The sequence below is a fragment of the Mauremys mutica genome, chromosome 2 (assembly GCF_020497125.1).
Source record: "Mauremys mutica isolate MM-2020 ecotype Southern chromosome 2, ASM2049712v1, whole genome shotgun sequence".
NCBI lineage: Eukaryota > Metazoa > Chordata > Testudines > Geoemydidae > Mauremys > Mauremys mutica.
In genome coordinates this window covers 234190715-234215691 of record NC_059073.1, presented here as the reverse complement: position 1 = coordinate 234215691, position 24977 = coordinate 234190715, and the positions used below count along the sequence as shown (strand labels likewise).

Genomic DNA, 24977 nt, shown 5'->3' with positions numbered 1-24977 from the left:
ATGAATATTTTCATGAGTGAAAAGTGGTTTAAGGAAAATGCTGGATATTTGGAAAATGTAGCTTAAAATTTGTTTCTCTACAATTATCATATGCATATCATTATACATACCTCTCTGTACAAGCTGCATGGTTTTCCTTGTAGGCGGAATGCGATATCATCTGCTGTCTCCAGAGGACAGAGAAGAGTTAGTGGAGGGCACGCGGCCACGAAGGAAAAAACATGATTACCGTATTGCCTTATTTGGAGGCTCACAGCCACAGTCTTGCAGATACTTTAATCCAAAGGTAAACCATTGCGTCAGAATACATGCAGTGTCTCTGTTGTAATTTCCATTGGTGGTGGTGGTGGTGGTGGTATTAACTCAGCACTGATCACCTACTTGGTGCTGTACAGATGGATACAGAGAAAGATGTGTGTGACAGGTTGGACCCCCCCTTTCCAGGGTGCCACCTGATGTGCTGGGGTCCCACTGAGCCCACCTGTCCCACCAGACTGGGTCCTCCCTACTCTTGCTGCTGTGTCAGGCTCTCAAGCCCCCATCCAGCACACACACACACAGGTAGGGACACACCCAACTGTAGAATCACACAGAGTCTGCAATCACCTCTGCGTGGGAGGGCTCAGCTCGGGGAATTGCCCAACACTCTGGTGCACACGCCCTCTGGAGTGTAAACCCAAAATTATATTGTCTTGCATTGTATAGAAATTTATATAGCGTCAGCTCATGAAATTCGCCCCCTCCCTCAATGTGGAGGAAGATATGCACAGCTTTCCCCCCCCTCCCCCGACCTTCAAGTTATGAATTGTAGAAAATAGGTTTTGGAATAAACAAAAAACAAGCTTATTAACTACAAAAGGTAAATTTTAAGTGATTATAAGGGATAGCAAACAGATCAAAGCAGATTACTGAGCAAATAAAACCAAACACGCAAACTAAGCTTAATACACTAAGGAATACTGGCTACAGATAATCATTTCTCACCCTAAATGTTGTTTCAAGCAGGTTGCAGAGTTTCTTGAAGGTAAATTGCCCTGTTTGCACCTTAAATCTCCAGGGATTCCTTTTACAGGCTGATCTGTCTCGACTGGCTCACCACCTACCTCCCCCAGCCTGGTTCCTTTGCTGAAAACACCTGAAGAAACAGTCTTCCTTCTTGGGTGGATAGGCAGTCGAGAAGAGCCCTAGATTAACTCACTCCCCAGCCTTAATAGGATTTACATATGGCGGGAATCTTTTGTTTCCTAGCCAAGCCCCTTTCCAGTGGAAAAATACCAGCTCAAGATGAAACCCTGTACCAGGTGACATGACCACATGACCTTGTAGAGTCAAAGCAGCATCCCAGGAAGCTTCTCAGGAAGGTGGGAGATCAGTATCATCAAAGCCCTATTGTCCTTCTTATTGGAACCATTCAATAAGTGGTGGGTGTTTCCCCAAGTACACACAAAGTTGTAATTACTACATAGTCAATATTCCTAACTTCAGATACAGAAATGATACATGCATACAAATTGGATAATCACATCAGTAAATCATAACCTTTCCAATGATCTCTCACATAAAACATATCTTAGTTATGCCATAGTCATATTATGACAATATTTTTATGAAGAATATGGGGTGCAGTGTCACAATATGGTCCTGGCCCCAAGAGCTTAATTTTTAAAGAGCAAGGTTAACTTTGATATTCTTAAAACTACCTATTTACATACAGTACTTAATTTTTATTAATGGTACCAAACTTATTTCTCTGCAGTACTTGATATAAACCTGATTTAATACAACTTTATTCAAGAGCTTTATCGGCAATGCCATCCCTGTTGGAAACAGATAAATATCAGGAAATACTAGCATAAAGTAATTAAGTAGGAATACATTGTGTGAGGAGAGATCATAAAGGGACATCATCGGTTTTAAAAATTGCACTTTTCTCTGCTTTTTTTTAAAATTGACTAGATTTGAAGTTGGTGTCCCTTAGCCAATTTTATATTCATATTAATTGTACCTTGTCACATTTACTGATCAACCTTTTGATACAAAAAAATTTAAAAACTGCATACTCCTTCAAGACCAGAAAGACCTTTTTAGTGTAAATTAAGAGGTTTGCATGTATGATAGCACAACAGATTCCAGAACCCTTTTACAAGATGCAAGGATTTTTGTCATCATTCTGATATCAGGTGCTTGAGCTCATCATAAAGATGACAGGTAATTACTACTGAGTCATGGTAGTGGGTGCATCTTGTTAGTTCTAGCCAGCATCTAAGTGGAGTGGGAGCCTTTCTGAAACACAGGGAACTAACTGTTGGGCAGGAGAGGATCTTTAATTAAAAATCTTAGAAACCAGCCAAGCTTAGAGATTCAAAGACTGAGGCCAGAATGGACCATTAGATCATCTATTCTAACTTCCTGTATATTGTAGGCACTTAAATTTCACCCAGTTATGCCTGCATTGAGCCCAACAACTTGTGCTTGGCTGAAGCACATCTTGCAGAAAGGCAACCAGTTCTGATTTGAAGACCTCAAGAGATGGGAGAATCTACTGCTTCCCTTGGTAGTTTGTTCCCATGATGAATCACCCTCACTGTTAAAATGTGTGTCTTATTTCCAATCTGAACTTGTCTGGCTTCAGTTTCTAGCCTCTGGTTCTTGTTATGCCTTTCTCCACTAAATTAAAGAGCCCTTAATACCCAGTATTTTCTCCCTGTCAAGGTACCTCCCAGGCTTCTTTTTGATAAACTACATAGATTGAGCTCTTTAAGTCTCTCACTGTAAGACATTTTATCCTTATAATTTTTGTGGCCCTCTTCTTCACCCTCTCCAGTTTTTTAACAGCCTTTTTGAAACAGGGACACCAGAACTGTACACAGTACAGTCTCACCAATGCTGTGTATAGAATTAAAATCGCCTTCCTATTCCCCAGCATGCATCTCCAAGCATCGCATTAGCCCTGCTTGACACAGCATCACTCTGGGAGCTCATGTTAAGTTGTCCACTTCAGAGGCCCTGACTTTCAGGACACAGTCCCCAATTCTCTAGGTATAGCCTGCTTTCCTTGTTCCTACATTTATCACTTTGCATTTGGCTGTATTAAGGTGTATTTTGTTTGAATGGACCCAGCCTACCAAGCAATCCAAGTTGCTCTGTGTGACTGCCCTGTGCTTACCATTCCACCAATCTAAGTATCATTAGAAAATGTTATCAGCAGTGATTTTATATTTACTTCCAGGTCATTGATGAAAATGTGGAATAGCATGAGGCCTAGTACTGATCCCTGTGGAATTCCACTAGAAACGTCCCATTCAGTGATAGGTAAGGTAATAGGTAATAATTGGAGATATACCAATCTCCTAGAGCTGGAAGGGACCTTGAAAGGTCATCGAGTCCAGCCCCCTGCCTTCACTAGCAGGACCAATTTTTTTGCCCCAGATCCCTAAGTGGCCCCCTCAAGGATTGAACTCACAACCCTGGGTTTAGCAGGCCAATGCTCAAACCACTGAGCTATCCCTCCCCCCATGATTCTCCTGTGACTAATTTTTGAGAACTATCCATTAGCCAGTTCTTAATCCATTTAATGTGTGCTTTATTGATTTTTTTTAGTCTAATGCAAATTTTTTATTTCAGTCACTAATAAATCCAAACTGCAGGAAGGGAGTAAATTTGGATGGTATGCAGTGTATATATCTTCTGGTAACCTCTCTGCTTACAGAAAGATTATCTATGCTTTCCACTATCACCCCAACACACACAAGAATCCTAAAACACATAGATATATACTTTAAAAATTAATTGGGGCTATATTATGTGTTTTTATAAAAATACCACATAGGAATACACCATAGCAGACTTATTGCTGTAAAATTGGCATATCAAATATGTGTTACAGTTTCAAATGGCTGTATGCCGTGTGTGTTTTCGGTGGACTGTGAAGGGCCATTTGAGGCCACAGACCCTATGATTCAGAATGTAGGCTTCCATGGGTAAAATCTTGGGTTCCATTTGAAGCAAATGGCAAAATTCTCATTGACTTCACTAGGATTAGGATTTCATTCCATGTCTCTTCCTTTTTGTGCACAGATAGTCTCTCTTGAAATCCAGGAAAATGTGGCCAGACTTGCTCTTCCCTATACCTGCATCTGTCACTTGGCTGTAAGAAAGGACTTAAATTCTCAGTCTCTAAAGATGGAATTCTATTAGGAATTGTGGATTCCTAAATAATTAATTGCACTTTACCCCTCTGATCACTTGATTCACATACTAAAGAAACATATATGAACACTGTCTTTGTAGGAATCAGAGTAGAGATTTGTATGGTAGGATATCATTTCCAGGGTAAACTGATGAATTCCCAGCAAGGAGCTGTTCAGGAAGGTGCAATCCGTGTTTGAGAACATACCTATTATCTTTGATCAGTCTATTCATCCTCTTCAAACAGTTATTTTTTTTCTGACATTTTAACAAGGCTGTGATGTATGCAATGTGCTTTGACCTCTCTATGTTAGATCAAATTGTTTCTCTTAATCGCAGATCACATAGGTAAAGTATGAAATTATTTTAAGGCAGAATGGAAACTGGCTCTGAGTACTACAGCTTCAGTCGTCAATTGGTAGTTCTGTTATCTTGGCTTAGAGTATATCCAGTCTCTTTGCCAACATAACTAATAATAAAAAGACAAAATTCCATGATAAGTAATTCCTGTTAATTGAGGTAGAAGTGGAGGGGGGGAAGACCCATTAATAACTATATAAACTAGTACAAAATTCCTAGTTTTTAATTTTTATTTATTTATTTATTTATTTTTGAAGGCTTAATCTTGTAAAAGCCCCTGCCATATGCTATGTGTATGTTCTGCAAGGCAATAACTTACAACTTAAAGAAAGGTTGTGTTTGCTGTCGGGTGGTCTTCAACCAAAACCTAAATGAGATATTACAAGTAAAATGGTTTGAGTTAGACCTCATGGAACCCTTTGAATTTTCCAATGTTCTGCAACAATTACTCTGGCCCATCACAAGGTCAGAATTATTTGACTCTGAATAGAGCTTTGTGCAGCCCTGTTTGGTCAGAAGAACTCCTCCTGAGTTATATGGCCTTGAAGGTGGGAGGTAAAGAGGAGTGACAAGTGGGTAATTGGGGATCTGAGAATCAAAGACAGGGTAAAAGTGTTTTGTAAACACTGGCTGGTGCTCATACACTTGTGCAGCTAACTAGCCATATATTAGATGTTCCATTTGGTATATGTTGTTGAGCAGTTTTGTATTTACTCAACACCAACAATACTAAAAGAGCTTTTAATAAGTCTCTCAAGCAGCACTGTCATTAATCTTTTATTAAATTAGTATTGTGCTATCGCCTAGAAGCCACTGAGCAAGGATCAAGGCCCCAGTGTGCATGGAGTGGTATATGCACACGGACACAGCATTTGCAATCTAAGGCTGTAATCCCGCAAAAATTGGCGCACATGCTTAACTTCATGTATTGCCAGTGATCTCATTGAAATCAGTAGGACTGCTCACAGTGCAAAAAGTTAAGCACATATGTAAATCTTTACAGGGCCTTAGTAAAGAATGAAACTCAGTTATATGCTGCCTGCTGCACGCTGGTTTGATAGAGAGGTAGTTCCTTCATATTAACTTTAATGTAGAGAGTTTCCTACACTTCTATTGAAGAAACACTGCTAAAGGTTGTTTCCAATCCAGTAATTTGGAAGGGGAAGCTATTTGGTGGGAAGGAGCATTGCCTTCAAAGAGGGTGATTAAGCATCTTCCTCAAGCTGTCATCAATATTTAGAAAACAAAAAAACAAACAAAAAAACCCACCACCACTTAGGAAGGAATTTCAGATGACAGATCACAGAGGAATTAAGTTTTGTCTTATTTTGGGATTTAGCTGCTGTTTAACTTTTGAAAGTCCTGCCTTTCCCTACGTCTCTGATTCATCCCTTGCTGTGATTATATAATACTTCTCCAAACTCGATTGTTAAGTAGCCTCCTTGGAGTAATACTAAAAAAATGTAATAGATTAACAACATGGTGGTTGCATGACATCTGCTATTGTAGGAGATAAAATATAATTTAAATCCCACAGAAGTGAAGAAATTTAAGAGTTAAAGGGACACAATCAATTTGTAAAAATCCCTAAAAATATTCTCTACTAGTGTTACAAATAACAATTGTAAATAACAGGGTGCAAAAGATTTCTTTCAGGTTGTCTATTTAGTACACAAAGTGCTGTCAAATGCAGAATTTCTCCTGTACAGACTGCTAGTCAGTTTTCCTGTTTTTTTTCCCCCCCTTTGTCATAAAACGCGGAAGAGGAAAACCATTTAAAAATAGAAAAATGTGATTGCACAGGTTGGCACAGAAATTAGGAGGAGCGGTTGGAAGCTATTTCTACCTTTTGTCAACTTGCTATCTAGTCCATTAAGTGTACTTTTTAAAGTTAAATTCTGCTTTTCTGGATGCACTTTGGCTAAGGGCTCCTGTGCTGCATGCCCTTCCCTCGCTAAGAGGGGGAAAGAGTGGTGCATCATGGCAGCTGTAGTTCAGCTCATAGAGGAGAATGATTGATTGCATAAGGCATCTGAACTACAGCTTCCTTGAGGCACCATGGCACCATTTTAATGAAATATTTTAGTTTTCAATATTTCATTAAAATAAATCTAAATCGTGGGGCGGGGGGGACTGTTTCCCAATCCGCTCTGCTGAATAGCATGACAGATGGGTAACAATCTTGGCTTCTTGTTAAGCCGTCAGTGCAAATCTTGTACGCGTTAACCCCGAGTCAGCTTTTTTTCTCTGACAGCCTGAACTATTGAGTTCAAACTTTCTGGCTTCCCTTTTTCACTCTTTTACCTCCAAAACCAACCAGGCCTGACACAAGCTAGTAGTGGGGAGCAGTACCTCATCACCAGAACAGGGCCTTGCTTGCGTCTAGTTGGAGGATGATGAGTCTGCTGACTAGGTCACGCCAGAGGAGTGTCATGGAAGGCCCTGGGCTTCCCTACAAGGTCTGAAGCACGATTCTGGACGAAATAGGAGTTGTGGATTGAGGCTGCTGAAGGGGTCAAACCCACTAGATCCCCTCTGCAGTTGAGGGAGAGAAGCTTTTTGCAATGAAATCAAGTAGAAGACAGGATGATCTTACACAAAGCAGCAAGAGAACTTGAGGTTTAAGTATTCCGTGATGAGGTTAGTTTTCAACCAGTGCTGTAGCATACTTTCTCTGGAGGCTGTCGGGAGGATCAGCCTAAACAGCATCCTCATGTGGCATCACTGATTGTGACCCGGGGTGCCTGGGTAACCCTCACTGGAAATGCCAAGATCAGGGCAGGCTGCGAAAGGGAGAGCAGATGCTTCCAAGACGGGTGGGTAACACTGAAGTTAAACTGTGCTTCTGAGCCTTCTCCTCCCTCCTCTGCCCCCCCGCCCCACACACACACACCCGCTTATTGCATTCCAATTCTCTGGCTCCAGTCAGCATCTAGGTCCAGTACAGTGAGAAGTTATTTAAAAAACTCTGCTCACTACACAAAATGTTCTTCTGACCCCAGAGGTGATGCAAACACATAAATGAGATTATCATATTTGGCAAATTATATCATTTTTGCAGATATCTTACATGACACATCTCGCACAACTCATTGCAGTTTAGGATATTATGAACATTAATATTGTAAAAGTGTCCCCCAAATTCCATACAGCGTCATACTGATAACTTAAACAGTAGTCCCAAAGGTGACATAAAATAGAATGGTCTTCCACCACCCTTGTGGGGCTCTTCTGCCCCACTCTTGCGGGGCACTGACAGGTATTTCCCCCAGAGGCCTAGCTCTGATCCAAGCTGCTGACCCTCAGGGCTTTTCCCTGGAACCTTTCTTATCAGACTGGATCCTGATTCCTAATCTTCCTCCTGGCCATCTGCCTGAGTTTTGGCCCTTTCCAGGGCCTGCCACAGGATCCTCCTTTCCTGCCACCTTCTCCCTTAAGGCCAGTCACAGGACAGAACTTTTCTCTTGCGGCTCTTCTCACCAGCTGAATGCTCCCAGCCATTTATGGAATCTGAATGGGTCTGAAACTGAATTCAGATGGGTCTGAAACTGAATTCAGCCACCTGGGGGAGAACTGATCTTTCACAGGCAAGGCTAAGCCTGACTCCCCATAAGGGGCCAGCCAGCCTGTCTCATAGGACCAAGAACTTAGTGCTAGCCCATTGCTTATTATCACCAAGGTCCGCATGCATCTTGTCAACCCTTCTTGATGTGTGTGATGCTTCTAAGGCAGATTGCAAGATGTTTTGGGCTGCAGTCATCCGTATATTGATTTTACTTAGCTCTGTTATCTTTACATTGAGTCCAGATATTGGTAACATTTCTTTCTCCATGTCTGACCAAGGTATCATTAATGCAACCTCCTTGAAATACATGTACGTAAAGTTATCTTGAAGACCTGTTGGTGAAAATCTTTTAAAGCTCTGAATGATCTGAGATGTAGCTTGTTAAAAGCTGCCTCTTGTGCTATATGCCATCACAGTGTGCGGTCAGCTCCTTGGTTGGACGTTTCTAGGACTTCCCCAGTGAAGGTCCCTCGCTCATTACCACCCGTGTTTGGTATTTGTTTCTTCTTGCAGTCTGTTAGAGCTCAGATCCCTGACAGTGTGGCTGCTAACATTTCTGCCAGCAGCATTATCAGTTTTTATTAGTGCTATCCACAGTGGATAGCTATGTATAACGTGTTGCTAAAAACTGTAAACAAGCTCCTAGCTGTCAGCAATTAGAGCTCTATGTGAGATGCAAATTTTAACACTCTTTTGTAAAACTGGGTGTATTTTTATTCTGTAGTAATGTTCTTTCTCTGTATCAGATGTCTCTTCTTCCAGTCCCATAAAATAAACAGCTTTAATCATTTTATGGTCAGCATGTATAGTTTCTGACATGATGGTAGTAGGAGGTCAAATATTTTTTTTGTATTTTTTGTGCTTTTATTGAATTCTCAGTTCTCAGGAAGCTGTTTTGGGTGCACAAAAAGAATAAGAAAATAGAAATTGGTACTGCCATGGTTCGTTGCAGCTAACTGCATGTGTGTCTAAGAGAATTTTTCAAAATGTATGTGCCTGAGGAGCGTTCTTCAATTCACAGTACTGGTGTTTTGTTTTGAAAAGGAAACTTAAAACTGATCATGTCTAAATCTCAGTGAAAATCTTTGTTTGAAAACTCTCGCTCCAGGTAGACATTACCTGTTCTTTATAATACAGGATTACAGCTGGACAGACATCCGATGTCCCTTTGAAAAGCGCAGAGATGCAGCTTGTGTCTTCTGGGACAATGTAGTTTATATTTTGGGTGGCTCCCAACTCTTCCCTATAAAGCGAATGGACTGCTACAATGTGGTGAAGGACAGCTGGTATTCCAAACTGGGACCTCCAACACCTCGAGATAGCCTTGCAGCCTGTGCTGCGGAGGGCAAAATTTATACGTCTGGTGGTTCAGAAGTGGGTAAGACACAATCTTTTAAAAAAACAAAACAAAATAAAAAATACATTAAATGCTTTTTAGTTCCATTACTTCCTTGTTTGAATAGAATCTATACGTGTTGCTGTAATACTAGACTATAAAGTTCTTCTGTTCAATAATAGGTCTCTTTTCCCAGATGCTGAGAGGTTTTATCAATTTGTATTGCATTTTTAGATGCTATTTTACTGAGTAAAAATGAACAGTCTGTCTTTTATCTGTGTCATAAAGAAATTTCTACAACTGTCTGGAGTAAATTAGCTGCAAGCAAATACATTTTTGGGGTCAAATTCTGTTCTCTGTTTACTGGTGTTAACCCCCAGAGAATTCCACTGACTTTTGATTCAGTAACAGCAGAATGTAGCCCAAGATTTTTTGTCATGGCTAATGCAGCACCAAGACATTGCATTTGGGTAGCTAGTGTGAATAAGATTTTTGTTAATAGTCTTACTATAATGGGCCTAATAAATATGAAGCCCAAATATCAGCTATCTTAATAATGCCATTTAATGTAATTATATAGTATTTTCAAAAGCTATCCATTTTTACCTGAGGGAAAACCCTACTTAACTGTTCATGGAAAGAAAGATTTCCTATCCCCCAATTTTAGGGGATTATTTGTTGAAAAAAGTTGTTTCTTGCTGATTTGTTTTTCTCTTGTTCTCTGTTAACTTCAATTAATGAGGCAGAAACTAACTTTCTCCTTCAGAAACAGATTTCAAAAAGATCCTGTAAACCACAGAGGAAGATAAAACTATTGCCAAGACAAGTGCCCTGGTTCTGATTTCACACTTTAGTATGAGCTCAATTTATTTCAATTGTCTTATGCCTAATTTACACTGATATAAGTACGGTCTTCATCAGACTGATTGCTGCAATGTAGTGTATGTAGAATCTCACTGATTATTGCTGTGAGAACTAAAAGCTCTGCAGTCTGCCAAAATATCTAATGCTGTGACAGTACAATTCATAGCAAGTCATTTTGAGTTCTGCCTTGCTGCAGAATAAAGCAAGCAGAAGATAAGCACTGATGATGATGGTTGTTTAACACTGAAATATTATTTCCTTGATAAGAAGTTGTGATATTTAGATAGCATTTGATTTTCAAATACTTCATCAGGTTTGACTTTGCAATTGATAAGGCAACAGTTCATAGCTGCCATCTAGTGTTGTACATATGAAATAACCGTTTTTCCCCCTTTCAAATAATTTACTCATCTCATGCTGTGATATTCAGACCTGAGTAAGGCCTAGCCTTCCCTGTCCAAAACAACAGTCCATGAAGGTAGTTTTCAGAGTAGCAGCCGAGTTAGTCTGTATCCGCAAAAAGAACAGGAGTACTTATGGCACCTTAGAGACTAACACATTTATTTCGTAGCCCACGAAAGCTTATGCTGAAATAAATGTGTTAGTCTCTAAGGTGCCACAAGTACTCCCGTTCTTTTCATGAAGGTAGTGTGACCGAAACTTTGACTGCATAGGCTCTTTTGCCCAGCATCTCATGTGAAGTTAATAGTACACCTGTAATAGGAGCCTGTTCTAGGATGTATGTGTTTTCAGTTAAATAAAATGTTTAGGTCTCCTTTTCTTACTATAAATGTTTAAGATAATTTAGTTCTCCTCTTACTATTCTATTAGAATTAATTTTGGCAGCGTATTTTAGAATCTTTGACAAACATTGGCCAGTTGTCCAGAAGAATATTTTTATTCAAACTGTGACAAACTTTTACCATCCTGTTTAAGATCAAAGTGAATAAGTAACATTTTTACCTGTCTTATGTCTAAAGTTTTTTTTCCCTAATCTTCCTATAATACTTAGTTGTAAATTACAGATTTTTCAATAAACTCCTCGACAAGTCAGTAACTTATTGTGTGTTGTTGGATTGGCTATGATACGAGTCTGAAAAACATGGTACCAATTTAATCCAAGTTGAGGATTTCACTGGCTAATTTCTGTTTATTCACTGTAGACTGTACTTTCGCTAATATGGCCTCTTTTCCCCCATATTGCTTTGGTGGGAGTGCATTTTAGTTTTAACTTGAAAATTTTTGTTAGCTGTTGCAAGTGATGGAATTCTTTATTTTATTTAGACAAAGAGAGAGATTCATTTATATTGTATTGAAAATGTATTCAGAACTGATGTTGTATTTCAGATTTTTTTAAATAAAGTTCTATGGCCATTCCTGTTAATGCTAACTTGCACAATTCCCATTAGCATTAATGTGTGTGTATTTATATAAAGGAAGAATATGCTCCATTCCATGTGTAGTTTAGCTTTGATTGTTTATTATCCCATGTTGTCCCTGCTAAATGGAACTAAGGCCTGGTCTACACTAGGCGTTTAAATCGGTTTTAGGAGCCTAAAACCGATTTAACGCCACAACCGTCCACACTAGGAGGCACCTTATATCGATTTTAATGGCTCTTTAAATCGGTTTCTGTACTCCTGCCCGACGAGAGGAGTAGCGCTAATATCGGTATTAACATATCGGAATAGGGTTAGTGTGGCCGCAATCGACGGTATTGGCCTCCGGGAGCTATCCCACAGTGCACCACTGACCGCTCTGGACAGCATTCTCAACTCGGATGCACTGGCCAGGTAGACAGGAAAAGCCCCGCGAACTTTTGAAATTCATTTCCTGCTTCCCCAGCGTGGAGAGCTCATCATCACAGGTGACCACGCACAGCTCATCAGCACAGTTAACAATGCAGTCTCCTGAGAATCGAAAAAGAGCCCCAGCATGGACCGCTCGGGAGGTAATGGATCTGATCGCTATATGGGGAGAGGATTCAGTGCTAACAGAACTGCGTTCCAAAAGACGAAATGAAAAAGTATTTGAAAGAATTTCTAAGTCTATGACGGATAAAGGCCACAGCAGGGACTCCGTGCAGTGCAGAGTGAAAGTTAAGGAGCTCAGACAAGCCTACCAGAAAACCAAAGAAGCAAACGGAAGGTCCGGGGCAGGTCGAAAAACATGCCGCTTCTATGCTGAGCTGCATGCAATTTTAGGGGGCTGCGCCACAAGTACCCCACCCCTGACCGTGGATTCCGAGGTGGGGGTTGTAATCTCTGCCATGTCAGACGGGGAAGATGAAGATGAAGAAGAGGAGGAAGACCTCGCAGAGAGCACACAGCACTCCGTGACCCCCAGCAGCCAGGAGCTTTTTATCACCCTGACGGAATTACCCTGCTCCCAGCCCTCACAAGCAACTATTCCAGAGAATGACGCCATGGAAGGGAGCTCTGGTGAGTGTACCTTTGCAAATAGCAAACAGTGTTTTTTAAGCAAGCCTTTTTTAATGATTGATTTGCCCTGAGGACTTGGGACGCATTCGCAGACAGTATAGTTACTTAGAAAAGTTTGTTAACATGTCCGGGGATTGAGAGGAAATCCTCCAGGGACATCTCGATGAAGCGCTCCTGTAGGTACTCCAGAAGCCTTTGCAGAAGGTTTCTGGGCAAAGCATCCTTGTTCCGCCCACCATGGTAGGACACTTTACCATGCCATGCATGTAGCAAGTAATCAGGTATCATTGCGTGGCAAAGCATAGCGGCATATGGTCCCGGTGACTGCTGGCATTCAAGAAGCATGCGCTCTTTATCTTGTTCTGTTATCCTCAGCAAAGTGATATCGTTCAGGATAACCTGGTTAGAAATCAGGAATTTAAGTAAGGGGGGGTGGCCATTTTTCTACTGGGTTCGTGGAATGCAGCAGCTTAAAAAAAACACTTTCCTGCACGTAGCGAAGCGGGGGGAGGGGAGGAGTGAAATGCCGATGATCTTTTCTGTTTGGTCACCGGCGAGGCGATCTTCCCCAAGCTACCGGACAAGCAGTGGGTGGGGGGGAGGGGGAAGGTTGTTGATTAGCAGGGAGCTAGCGTGGTATTAGCCATGCGTTGGGGGGGGAGGGGTAAATCACTGAGACAGTGGCTTACCATGGCCGCATGCAAGCTGAATCCTGATGCCTGGACCTGTGTCTGAGATCTGTAACCCAAGAGTTGCAAGCAGGCACTATTAAGATGAAAAATGCGACCTTGTAGGGAAATCACATGTGCTATGTAAGGTGAATAGTGCTTTTCACTGTGAAAGAGTATAACCATTGTTCTGTAAAATGTATCTTTCTAAATATTTATCTCCCTCATGCAGCTGCAAATATTTCAAGCGTCCCTCCTCCATCCCAAAGGCTAGCACAGATAAGGCGGAGGAAAAAGAAGACGCGAGATGAGATGTTCTCGGATATTATGGAAGTTACACGCAATGAAAGAGCTCATCTGAATGAGTGGAAGGACGTGGTTTCAAATTACAGGAAAGAGGCCAGTGAACGTGAGGACAGGAGGGATGAACGTGAGGACAGGAGGGACAACCGAGATGAGAGGTGGCGGCAGGAAGACCGGCAGGAAAATCAGCGGTGGCGGCAGGAAGATCAGCGGTGGCGGGATGCAACTCTGGGGCTGCTGCGTGATCAAACTGACATGCTCCGGCGTCTTGTGGAGCTTCAGGAACGGCAGCAGGATCACAGAGTGCCGCTGCAGCCCCTGTATAACCACCCTCCCCCCTCACCATGTTCCTTAGCCTCCTCACCCAGACGTGTAAGAACGCGTGGGGGGAGGCTCCGTGCACCCGCCCACTCCACCCCCGTGGACAGCCCAACCAGAAGGATGTCGTTACTCTGAATTTTATTTTTTTAATGGCCTTCTCCATCCCTCCTTTCCTCCTCCCAAAGCACACCCTTACTTCTCTCCCTCTTTTTATAATGAATCAATAAAGAATTCATGCTTTTTAAATGAGTGACTTTATTTGCATAAGTAAGCTGTACTCGAAGGGGGAGGGGGAGTTGCTTACAGGGACTGAGTCAATCAAGGGGGTTGGGTGTTCATCAACAAACACAGCAGTCACACTGTACCCTGGCCATTGATGAAGCTCGTTTTCAAAGCTTCTCTGATGCGCACCGCTTCCTGGTGTGCTCTTCTAATCTCCCTGGTGTCTGGCTGCGCGTAATCAGCGGCCAGGTGATTTGCCTCAGCCTCCCACCCCGCCATAAAGGTCTCCCCCTTACTCTCACAGAGATTGTGGAGAATACAGCAAGCAGCAATAACATAGGGGACATTGGTTTGGCTGAGGTCTGAGCGAGTCAGTAATGTCCGCCAGCGCGCCTTTAAACGGCCAAATGCACATTCCACCACCATTCTGCACTTGCTCAGCCTGTAATTGAACAGATCCTGACCACTGTCCAGGCTGCCTGTGTATGGCTTCATGAGCCATGGCATCAAGGGGTAGGCTGGGTCCCCCAGGATAACGACAGGCATTTCAACATCCCCAACTGTTATTTTCTGGTCTGGGAAGTAAGTCCCTTGTTGCAGCCGTTTAAACAGAGTAGTGCTTCTGAATACGCGAGCGTCATGAACCCTCCCTGGCCATCCCGCGTGGATGTTTGTGAAACGTCCCTTGTGATCCACCAGTGCTTGCAGCACCATTGAAAAGTACCCCTTCCGGTTTACGTACTGGGTGCCCTGGTGCTGCGGTGCCAAGATAGGGATATGGGTTCCATCTATCGCCCCCCCACAGTTAGGGAATCCCATTGCAGCAAAGCCATCCACTATGGCCTGCACGTTTCCCAGAGTCACAACCTTTCGTAGCAGCAGCTTAGTGATTGCTTTGGCTACTTGCATCACAGCAGCCCCCACAGTAGATTTTCCAACTCCAAATTGATTCCCGACTGACCGGTAGCTGTCTGGCGTTGCAAGCTTCCACAGGGCTATCGCCACTCGCTTCTCTACTGTGAGGGCTGCTCTCATCTTGGTATTATGGCGTTTCAGGGCAGGGGCAAGCAAGTCACAAAGTTCCATGAAAGTGCCCTTACGCATGCGAAAGTTTCGCAGCCACTGGGAATCGTCCCACACCTGCAACACAATGCGGTCCCACCAGTCAGTGCTTGTTTCCCGGGCCCAAAATCGGCGTTCAATGGATAGAATCTGCCCCATTACCATCAGGATCTCCAAAGCGCCGGGGCCCGCGGTTTGAGATAATTCTGTGTCCACGTCCTCATCACTGTCATCGCCGCGCTGCCGTATCCGCCTCTTACTCGCCTCGGTTCGAAGGTCCTGGTTCAGCATATACTGCACGAGAGTGCGCGAGGTGTTTAAAACATCCACGATTGCGGTATGGAGCTGAGCAGGGTCCATGCTTGCTGTGCTATGGCGTCTGCACGGTTCACCAAGCAAAAAAGGCGCGAAACGGTTGTCTGCCGCTGTCAGGGAGGGAGGGAGGGGTGAGGCTGTACCCAGAACCACCCGCGAAAATGATTTTTGCCCCATCAGGCACTGGGATCTCAACCCGGAAATGCCAAGGGGCGGGGGAGGCTGCGGGAACTATGGGATAGCTACGGGATAGCTACCCACAGTGCAACGCTCCAGAAATCGACGCTAGCCTCGGACCATGGACGCACACCACCGATTTAATGTGTTTAGTGTGGCCGCGCACACTCGATTTTATAAAATCTGTTTTACAAAACCGGTTTATGCAAATTCGGAATAGTCCCGTAGTGTAGACGTACCCTAAGGTGCGACACAGCCTGTTTCATAATTAGTTAATGTGCAGCTTGGCAAGTCTGATGATATGTACAATATACATGTATGTTTCATAGAAGTCTATAAAAGCCTGATGGCCTAGTGAAAATGTAATGCTCTGCCACATGGGTTCCAAGGGTTTGAATCCCTACCTCCCAAGGCAGGCAAGGGTTAGGAGTTCTGCAGAAGTAGCATGCTCAGTACTGGAAGTAGAGAGGAGGGGGAAATACCTTGCCTTCAGTCGAGTGATAATATCTGATGGAATGAAGAGTTAAAATGACAGAGTAGCTAGATGAAACCATATCCAACCTTCTTCAGTTGGGCCTTGATTCAGACAAGCACTTAAGCTGGTGCTAAAGTATCATTAAATTACTGTTGTAATCAATAGGACTCTTTCTATTGACTTCAGAAGGAGCTGGATTGGGCCTTTCAAGGGAAGGGCACTGATACGGGACCTTTAGAAAGTGAGAGGCACATGCCATTTTGCCACCCCCAGAAAAGAAGTACACCATCAAATGGTAGCTTTGTAGTTAAATGGTCACTAATCACATGGACGTAAGCTACCACATCATTCCAAAAAAGAATACATTGTGACCAGCGTTATGAAGTGAATTAATCAAGCCGTGTATTGTCGTGTGAATCCTGTTGATTTGTATGAATTTGTGCAAAGACAATTTACAAGTCTTTATCAATTTGACTGTGACATCTAAGAGTTCAGCAGATTTCAAATAATGAAGCTGACATAGACTATCATTTTATCAATTACATGTAAATGTACTCTCTCATGTGTCTGTTCATTTCTTCTTTTAATCCACCTCCCTGAGCTATCCAAATGACTTTCATTAAATTTTAAAGTACAGATATCAAAACTTATCCCAGGTTTAAGGCCAGCTAGTTTTTAGGGGGGTGGGATAGAGAGGAACGGGATACAAAACGCTTTCCCCTTTAACTAATGATTGAAGTATTGACTCAGTATTGTTAGGTTTTTCTTTTCAAATACAACCGCTAAAGTAAATATTACTTTGTTTTCTTGAAGGAAATTCTGCTCTGTATTTATTTGAATGCTATGATACAAGAACAGAAAGCTGGCACACAAAGCCCAGCATGCTGACTCAGCGTTGCAGTCATGGGATGGTGGAGGCAAATGGCCTGATTTACGTATGTGGAGGAAGCTTGGGAAACAATGTTTCTGGAAGGGTCCTGAATTCCTGTGAAGTTTATGATCCAGCAACAGAAACGTATGTACCAATGCTAACGCCCTTTGTCACTAGCAGCTCTTGTGGACTTGCTCGCTTTTCAGATAGCTAAACTATAGACAACCAGGAAGAATTGTGCAATTATCGAAGAAGGGACAGGAATAGTGAATAGGAATCCAAGATATTTGACTGTCTGGCTGCAAACTGGAGGTCTGTGCTTTAGGTAGCTTTCCTCCTCCATATCTTGCCTTTCCCCAATCCCAGAAGATGGGAAAGAAATGTAAATAAATGACCAAGAACTAGGTGAGTAACTCCATTTTTTTTCTCTTTTTCAGGTGGACTGAGCTATGTCCAATGATAGAAGCCAGGAAGAATCATGGGCTGGTGTTTGTAAAAGACAAAATATTTGCTGTGGGTGGACAAAATGGCTTAGGTATTCAGTTTTGTAACTCTTCAATTTATCCACAAAATATTGTTTCTGACTATGTTCTTTACACATACAGGTTATTAATGATTAATAATCATGTTTTATTACAGTAGTACCTAAAGACCAACCAGGAATAGGGCTCCATTGTGCTAGACACTGAGCGAGCAAACAGAGTAATAGATACTCCTTGTCCAGAAGATCTTACAAACTAAATAGACAAGACAGACACAGGGTGGGAGAAAAGATAAAACCCACTAGCAGAGTGAAGAATGTGATAGTGGTAAACAGCATATAAATTCCACAATTTTGGGGGGTGGGGCAGTGGATTTACTTAAGAGGGGATCAACTGGAGGGATCAGGATGGGGCAGGAGAGGATTAAAGAGGGGCAGGTGTGAAGTGAAGCTAAGGTAAAAGAGACTGCTTCAACCTTCCTCCTCCCCCCTCACAAACAGCTAATCCAGTACTGGACAGAGAAAGTTCATTGCAGTCATGTTCACACAACTGAAGGACTCTTATGAGCAGACGAGTAAAAGACTGGTTTGCAGTCTTCCAACTAAACTAGTGGATGAGTTATCTTGATAACATGAATGTTAAAATTGGAATTATGCTACTTTGTAATTTGGAAGACCACTTGTTAGTTTGTTTTTGTTAATACATCAAATCACTACAATTATTGATAAAGCTACTTCTATTTTTGGAATGTATTGCTTGGCAGCATGGCAATCATGCCAAATAAGAACAGAATCTATATCATATTTTCTTTGAATACTCACACTGTAAAATCTGATCTAGGTCAGAAATTAGGATACAGTCAACCTATCGTTTAGAACTTTGCCTTATGCTTAGTAGAAATCTGGTACCATGCAGTCACATAAAGGTATTATTAAAAGGCTGAAATTGGAATTTAGTCAGGACACAAGGGTAAGCACCCCTCTTATGTGAAAAGAGCTCTGGGATCTGAACCACCTCAGGTTATTAAGGGCCCTCATTATTGCATCATATGCAAAAGTTGGCAGCTTCTTCAACAAACGCTCTTCCCTTGTTTTCATTTCCTTTCCTACCGGTATGTAGGAATTACTGAGTCATTAAGAATAATTAACCTACCTATTTGTTTTGTTCAGCACTCTGTTCCCCCTCCCTCCCTCCCAGCTGATGAAGGTTTCCCTTGCAACTAGGTTGGGAGAATTGCTAAGCTCTCTAGTAGCTTAACTTCTTGAACACTGGCAGTGTCAGAAACTGCATTTTTATGATATTGATCTCCATTTCTTTGCTTTTGGAGTGACAGCAAACACATACTCTCCTCCCTCCACTGTTGCCTCCCTTCTTTCTGCCTCCTCATATCCTAGATATTTCCCAAACTTTCCTACTTGAAATTGGATCTGGTAGAACTGTCAGTAGTAAGTACTTTGGGGAACCTTGTTCCCACTGTTTAAATGAAACTATTCTAGAACAGAGTTAACTGGATTAACTTGTCATTTGACAAGAGGGTAACTTCATTACTCTTCATTAGATATTTTTGAGAAGTGGCAACTGTGTGCTTAGCTCTATGAGAGAGAGAGAAGGATACAGTCACTCCCCTGAGGAACTTGCAGTCTAAAGGATTATTACAAATAAATAATTAAAAAGGGTGAAACTACCTGTTTTGACTGCCCTGAATACGTAACATAGGATTTGCTGGGCAGTCTTGGGCAAGTCTCTTATCCTCTGTCTCTCTCCCCACCTGTACAACAAGAATAATAATATTTACCTACCTCATAGAAGTGTTGAAAGTTAATTAGGTAATGTTTCTGAAGTGCTTTGAAGATGAAAACTACTCAAATGCTAAACTTATTACTTATTCATGCTAACAACTGGAATATTTTGTTTCAGATTAATGCTAATTAAATGGCAAATTATAAACTGTCCCAAAATATTTACTAACTGTATTCCAACGTAATGGGTAGTTTCCAGCGCAAAGAGGTATATGTAGGTGCATCTTACGTGCACACAATGAGACAATCAGAGTTAGAAACTTCACCCTTTGAGCCTACTAGTTGAACACCCAATTTGAAAACATACACCACTTACCCAGTAGGCCAAAATACTATTTTGCAGTTCACTTTTTGTTCAGTGAAAATTGGCCTGATTGACTAATTACTTCCTTTCAGTGCAGTGACCGTGGTATAACAATGCCATTGTCATGGCTTCCATATCTCTTCAGGTCATACAGTGTTCTTAAAATCCCATGTATCTAAACAGTTAGAATTTGGGACTGGGAATCAATACTCCTCTCTGCCTTGTGGGTGAGTGTTGTGAGGCACTGTTTGTAAAGTGCTTTTTAAGATTTTTGGATGAGATGCTATACATTCATGTTTGGGGGCTTGTAAGTGCTTTTCATCGCTTCCCCTGTCCCCTTCCCTCTTTTGAAAGAAAAAGCAACTAATCCCAATTAAAGAACATGTTGCCTTCTAAGAAACGGGGGGAAGGGGTTGATTTTAATTTAAAAAAAAAAAATTGGATGTCAAGTTTCAGCCCAGAGTGAAAGTTTTAATGAAGAATCATTAAATAGCAATTTATAATTGGAAATGATACACAACTGGAACTTCACACATGTGGGTAATGTTTGTGCTGCTGGTTATGCACACTCTACACAAATATGTGTTCTAGAAATACTCCCACAGGGAGAAGATGTATGATTGATAGATTAAAGAGCCTTCTACTACTATCGGTCAAAGGCATTTTCTGTGAGATTTTTATGTAAGCGGTGGCAGTGTTCATATTGCTGTTAATTGTTACTTGTTTGATTCATTTCAAGGTGGCCTAGACAATGTGGAATATTATGATATTAAGATGAATGAATGGAAGATGGTGTCGCCAATGCCGTGGAAGGGTGTAACAGTGAAGTGTGCTGCTGTGGGCTCTATAGTCTACGTCCTGGCTGGCTTTCAGGGTGTGGGCCGATTAGGGCACATCCTTGAATATAATACTGAAACAGACAAGTGGGTAGCCAACTCCAAAGTCCGTGCTTTCCCAGTGACAAGTTGTTTAATCTGTGTTGTTGATACTTGTGGAGCAAATGAAGAGACATTAGAGACATGAAAGCCTCAAGGAGAGGTCAGGACATTTTTCAAAGACTTGGAAAAGATGCCATCGGTGCTTTGCTTCTGTGTTTTATTGATTCTTGTTAAACTGAATAATCTGAAAAACTGAGATGCAGTCCTCACATTTGTATATACAAAAAGGGTCAGTTTAATTTTTAAAGATTGTTTTAAAAGATGAGAAGTATTTCAAGATTCCACTAACATAGTTGAGAACACATGACAAGTTGTCTTGAAAATATTTTTTTTTGGGTGGCTTTGCCAAAAAACAACCAACCTCCACCCTCACCTCACACCACTCAACCCAATTACTTAGAAAATGTTAGTGCATTTGATGTAGTTTAGCCTAAATCTCATCTTTACTTTGCTTTTCACTTAATTATCTTGAGTAGACTGTGAAGAGTTACAAAGGGATCTCATAAAACTGGGTGGCTGGGCAACAAAACGGCAGATGAAATTCAATGTTGATAAATGCAAAATAATGCACATTGGAAAACATAATCCCAGCTATACATATAGAATGATGAAGTCTAAGTGGGATGTTGCCACTCAAGAAAGAGCTTTTTGAGTGGATGTTTTCGGAGAACTAGCCATAATGACTCCATGTGCAGCAGCTAAGTCAAAAAAGCTAATAAAAAAGCTAATAAAATGTTGGGAATCATTAAGAAAGGGGTAGATAATAAGACAGAAAATATCGTATTGCCTCTATATAAAGCCATGGTTCACCCATATCTTGAATACTGCATGCAGATGTGGTCGCGCCACTCACAAAAGATATATTGGAATTGGAAAAGGTTCAGAAAAGGCAACCAAAATGATTAGGGATATGGAACAGCTTCCGTATGAGAAGAGATTAACAAGACTGGAACTTTTCAGCGTGAAAAAAAGACCACTAAGGGGGATATGATAGAGGTCTATAAAATCATGACGGATGTGGAGAAAGTAAATATGGAAATGTTATTTACTTCTCATAACACAAGTATTAGGGGTCACCAAATGAAATTAATAGGCAGCAGGTTTAAAACAAACAAAAGGAAGTATTTCTTCACACAACGCACAGTCAACCCATGGAACTCTTGGCCAGAGGATCTTGTGAAGGCCAAGATTATAACAGGGTTCAAAAAAAAACTAGATAAATTCATGGAGGATAGGTAAGGCTACATGTCTGTCACAGAGGTCATGGAAATCACCAATTCCGTGACTTCTGCAGCGGCCGGTGCGGCTGGCTCCAGGGCTGCCCAAGCAGATCAGGCAGCCCCTGTGCTAGCCACACTGGCTGCTGCTGGGGCAGTTTGGGTGTGGGAGAGGGCTCAGGGCTGGGGCAGAACTTGGGGTGCAGGGCGGCCCTTACCTGGTGGGGGGCGGGGCGCACAGGCTCCCTGGAAGTGACCGGCACATCCCTGCAGCTCCTAGGCGGAGGTGTCAGGGGGATCTGCACGCTGCCCGCACTCGCAGATGCTGCCACTGTAGCTCCCATTGGCTGCGGTTTCCTGCCAAATGGGAGCTGCAGAGTCAGAGCTCATGGTGGGGGCAGCATGGGGAGCCACTGTGGCCTTCCCTCCCCCATTGGGAGCTGCAGGGACATGCAGAGCTGGGTAGGGAGTCTGCCAGCCCCACTAACGCCCCCCTCCCCTCTCGCAGCACCAACGGAGGTCCCAGTCTGTGTGCTGCCGCCTCCTGGGCCACACACCCCAGCACCCATGGCACCCGTGGACCACCACCCTCAAGCACCTGCGCCCCCCAGCCAAGTTTTAGTTAGGGGTACAAGTCATGGACAGGTCACGGGCTGTGAATTTTTGTTTACTGCCTGTGACCTGTCCATTACTTTTACTAAAAATACCCATGGCTAAAACATCGTTTTAAGGATAGGTCCATCAATGACTATTAGCCACAATGGGCAGGGATGGTGTCCCTAGCCTCTGTTTGCCAGAAGCTGGGAATGAGCAACTAGGAATGGATCACTTGATGATTACCTGTTCTATTCATTCCCTCTGAAGCATCTGGCATTGGCCACTGTTGGAAGACAGTTTATTGAGCTAGATGGACCTTGGGTCTGACCCAGTACGGCCATTCTTACATTCTTATGTAATTTCTACAGCTCAGTCACAGATTCTCCAGCTACCAAAGGTGAGTGAATATAGCTTGGGTCACAAGCAAAAATGAATTTGCTCATACTGTTCCCTTTTTCATTGATGCACATTGCACAACTACAATTTTACTTATATAACTGTAAGTACCCAGCCTTGCAACGCAAGGGGTATAATGGATTAGGAGTGATGTGCAGATAACTTGCACAGCGCCTATCTGTACTATGGCTGGTTTATTCCTGTGCTGTTCATACATCACCTTCATGATCATTTCAGTGCATGCTGATTTTAAATAGTAAGCCATATGTACATTACAGAAACACTGATGCCTAGATATTTGATTTGGTACTTTGAGGGCCTTATACAAAAAGACCTCTAAATTATCACAAAACTCAGAATCTTGAAGTTTGATTGCATATTTCATTCCTCCCAGTAATAGTGCTCTGTACTATCAGGTTGGGCACTTGGGATCAATTCCCAGTCTGTTTTCCCATTCAAATGTGCTGTAAGCACTGTGGAAGCCAACCCATTTGTGAAGATTTGGGGTGGAAAAGTAATCAGTAAGATAGTTATATTGACTTTCTTCCTATTGGGAATTGACTGTATAAAATTCCTTACAATAATTTTATAGAGACTTATAAAGTTGGAAAAGATTTTGAAAAATCTGTGGACTATAAGCATACAGTCCTGTAAGTGTATCAAAATCATCAAAAACTTTACTGTAAACATGGCAACAATATAATCTTCCAGTTCCCCCATGCTCCAGTTTACAAGACAAATAAGCTAAAGTGTTAATGCTTGTCAGCTAACCTCTCGTACACTTATCGAAGTCAATACTGTATACACTTTCCCACTTTGAAAAACTACAGACTGGTATGCATAAGTTTGTACTGCTGTGCACATTAGTTCAGTTAGTTCATGAGTTTTCACCCTAATTTTATCAGTTCTGTAACCTCCTATCCTTCTCAGACCCATCCCTGCTAGACTATCAAGATAGCAATTACTTAAAAAAATAATAATAATAATTACATTGGTACATACTTTTTTAATGGATACTCTGCCAAAAGGAAAATGGGATGTCCAAAAGATGCTCCGCTCCAAGTTCTATATAAATTTGGAAAAATCACAGCTTCCAGATCTTACTACCTTTCAAGAATGTCTGTGCATTAAAGTATCACATATACTCTCATAGACTGGATTAAATCCTACACTTTCTGGGTTCAACAGGCTGATTTTTATAACTGCTAGTATGTTTGTAAAATTCTGAAGCACATTTCTCTAATTTTATTTTCATAGGTTGATAATTTTCTTAAAACTACTGACAAATTTATAAATACAAAGAATGAAAGGATTTGAACAAATTTGACTGTCGTAGCACAGTTTAAAAAGCAGCTTCAGTTGGACATTTTGTTGGAACTGCTATACAGTACTTTTGGTTTTAGCCTTTTCTTTGTCTTTTCTAGAAGATCAATCCACCTCTTATTAATCAGTCGATCTCAATACGTTCTATAATTTATTGACTTAAACTAATGTAAAGTAATGAAGATCTTGCTTATGTACTTCATCTGTTAGAGTTTATTGGGTTTTCTCATGCTATGTAATCTATCTTGTAGTCCAGAGCATGCTAAACCTGGTTCTTTGTCTGAATTATTGGTATCAGTATTTGAACATTACTGAGAGTGCAACAAAACTTTTTTCTTCGTAGATAATTCTGTGTATCAAGCACGTGTACTGATAAACCTTAAGTATGGCTTCTGTGTTAAGTATCAGAAGCACCCTTTAAAACTTTCTGATGGAAATGAAACAAATACCTCAGTGAAGCTTGTGGATCAGTAAACATTGTTCAGTAAATGTTTTCTTCAGTACTAACAGTAAAGTGTTAATGCTTGTCTTACCTCACCACAAAAACTTAAAAATCCACAATTGTTTATTACTTAGTATTGTAGTGACAAATCCATATGCCCTACTTCGGCCCTGTCTACACTGGCAAGTTTCTGCGCAGTAAAGCAGCTTCTTCTAAGAGTGATTGCTCATGTGCATTCCACAATAGGTGTGTGTGCTCGCCACATACACCGGTGCTGGAAGTTTTTCCCTTAGCAATACCTGTAGGGGAGC

The 24977-nt window shown here is 41.7% G+C and overlaps 1 protein-coding gene across 1 annotated transcript in view; it reads left to right on the top strand.

The window, feature by feature from the left end:
- KLHL7 (kelch like family member 7) overlaps positions 1 to 21465 on the top strand; it is a 43258-nt gene extending 21793 nt beyond the window's left edge. The window contains exons 7-11 of the mRNA XM_045007845.1: positions 144 to 286; positions 9251 to 9491; positions 17111 to 17312; positions 17606 to 17703; positions 20493 to 21465. Of these exons, the coding sequence (XP_044863780.1) occupies positions 144 to 286; positions 9251 to 9491; positions 17111 to 17312; positions 17606 to 17703; positions 20493 to 20776 (968 nt within the window). The 3' untranslated portion in view covers positions 20777 to 21465. The remainder of the gene's footprint in view (positions 1 to 143; positions 287 to 9250; positions 9492 to 17110; positions 17313 to 17605; positions 17704 to 20492) is intronic.
- Positions 21466 to 24977: the final 3512 nt, after the last annotated feature.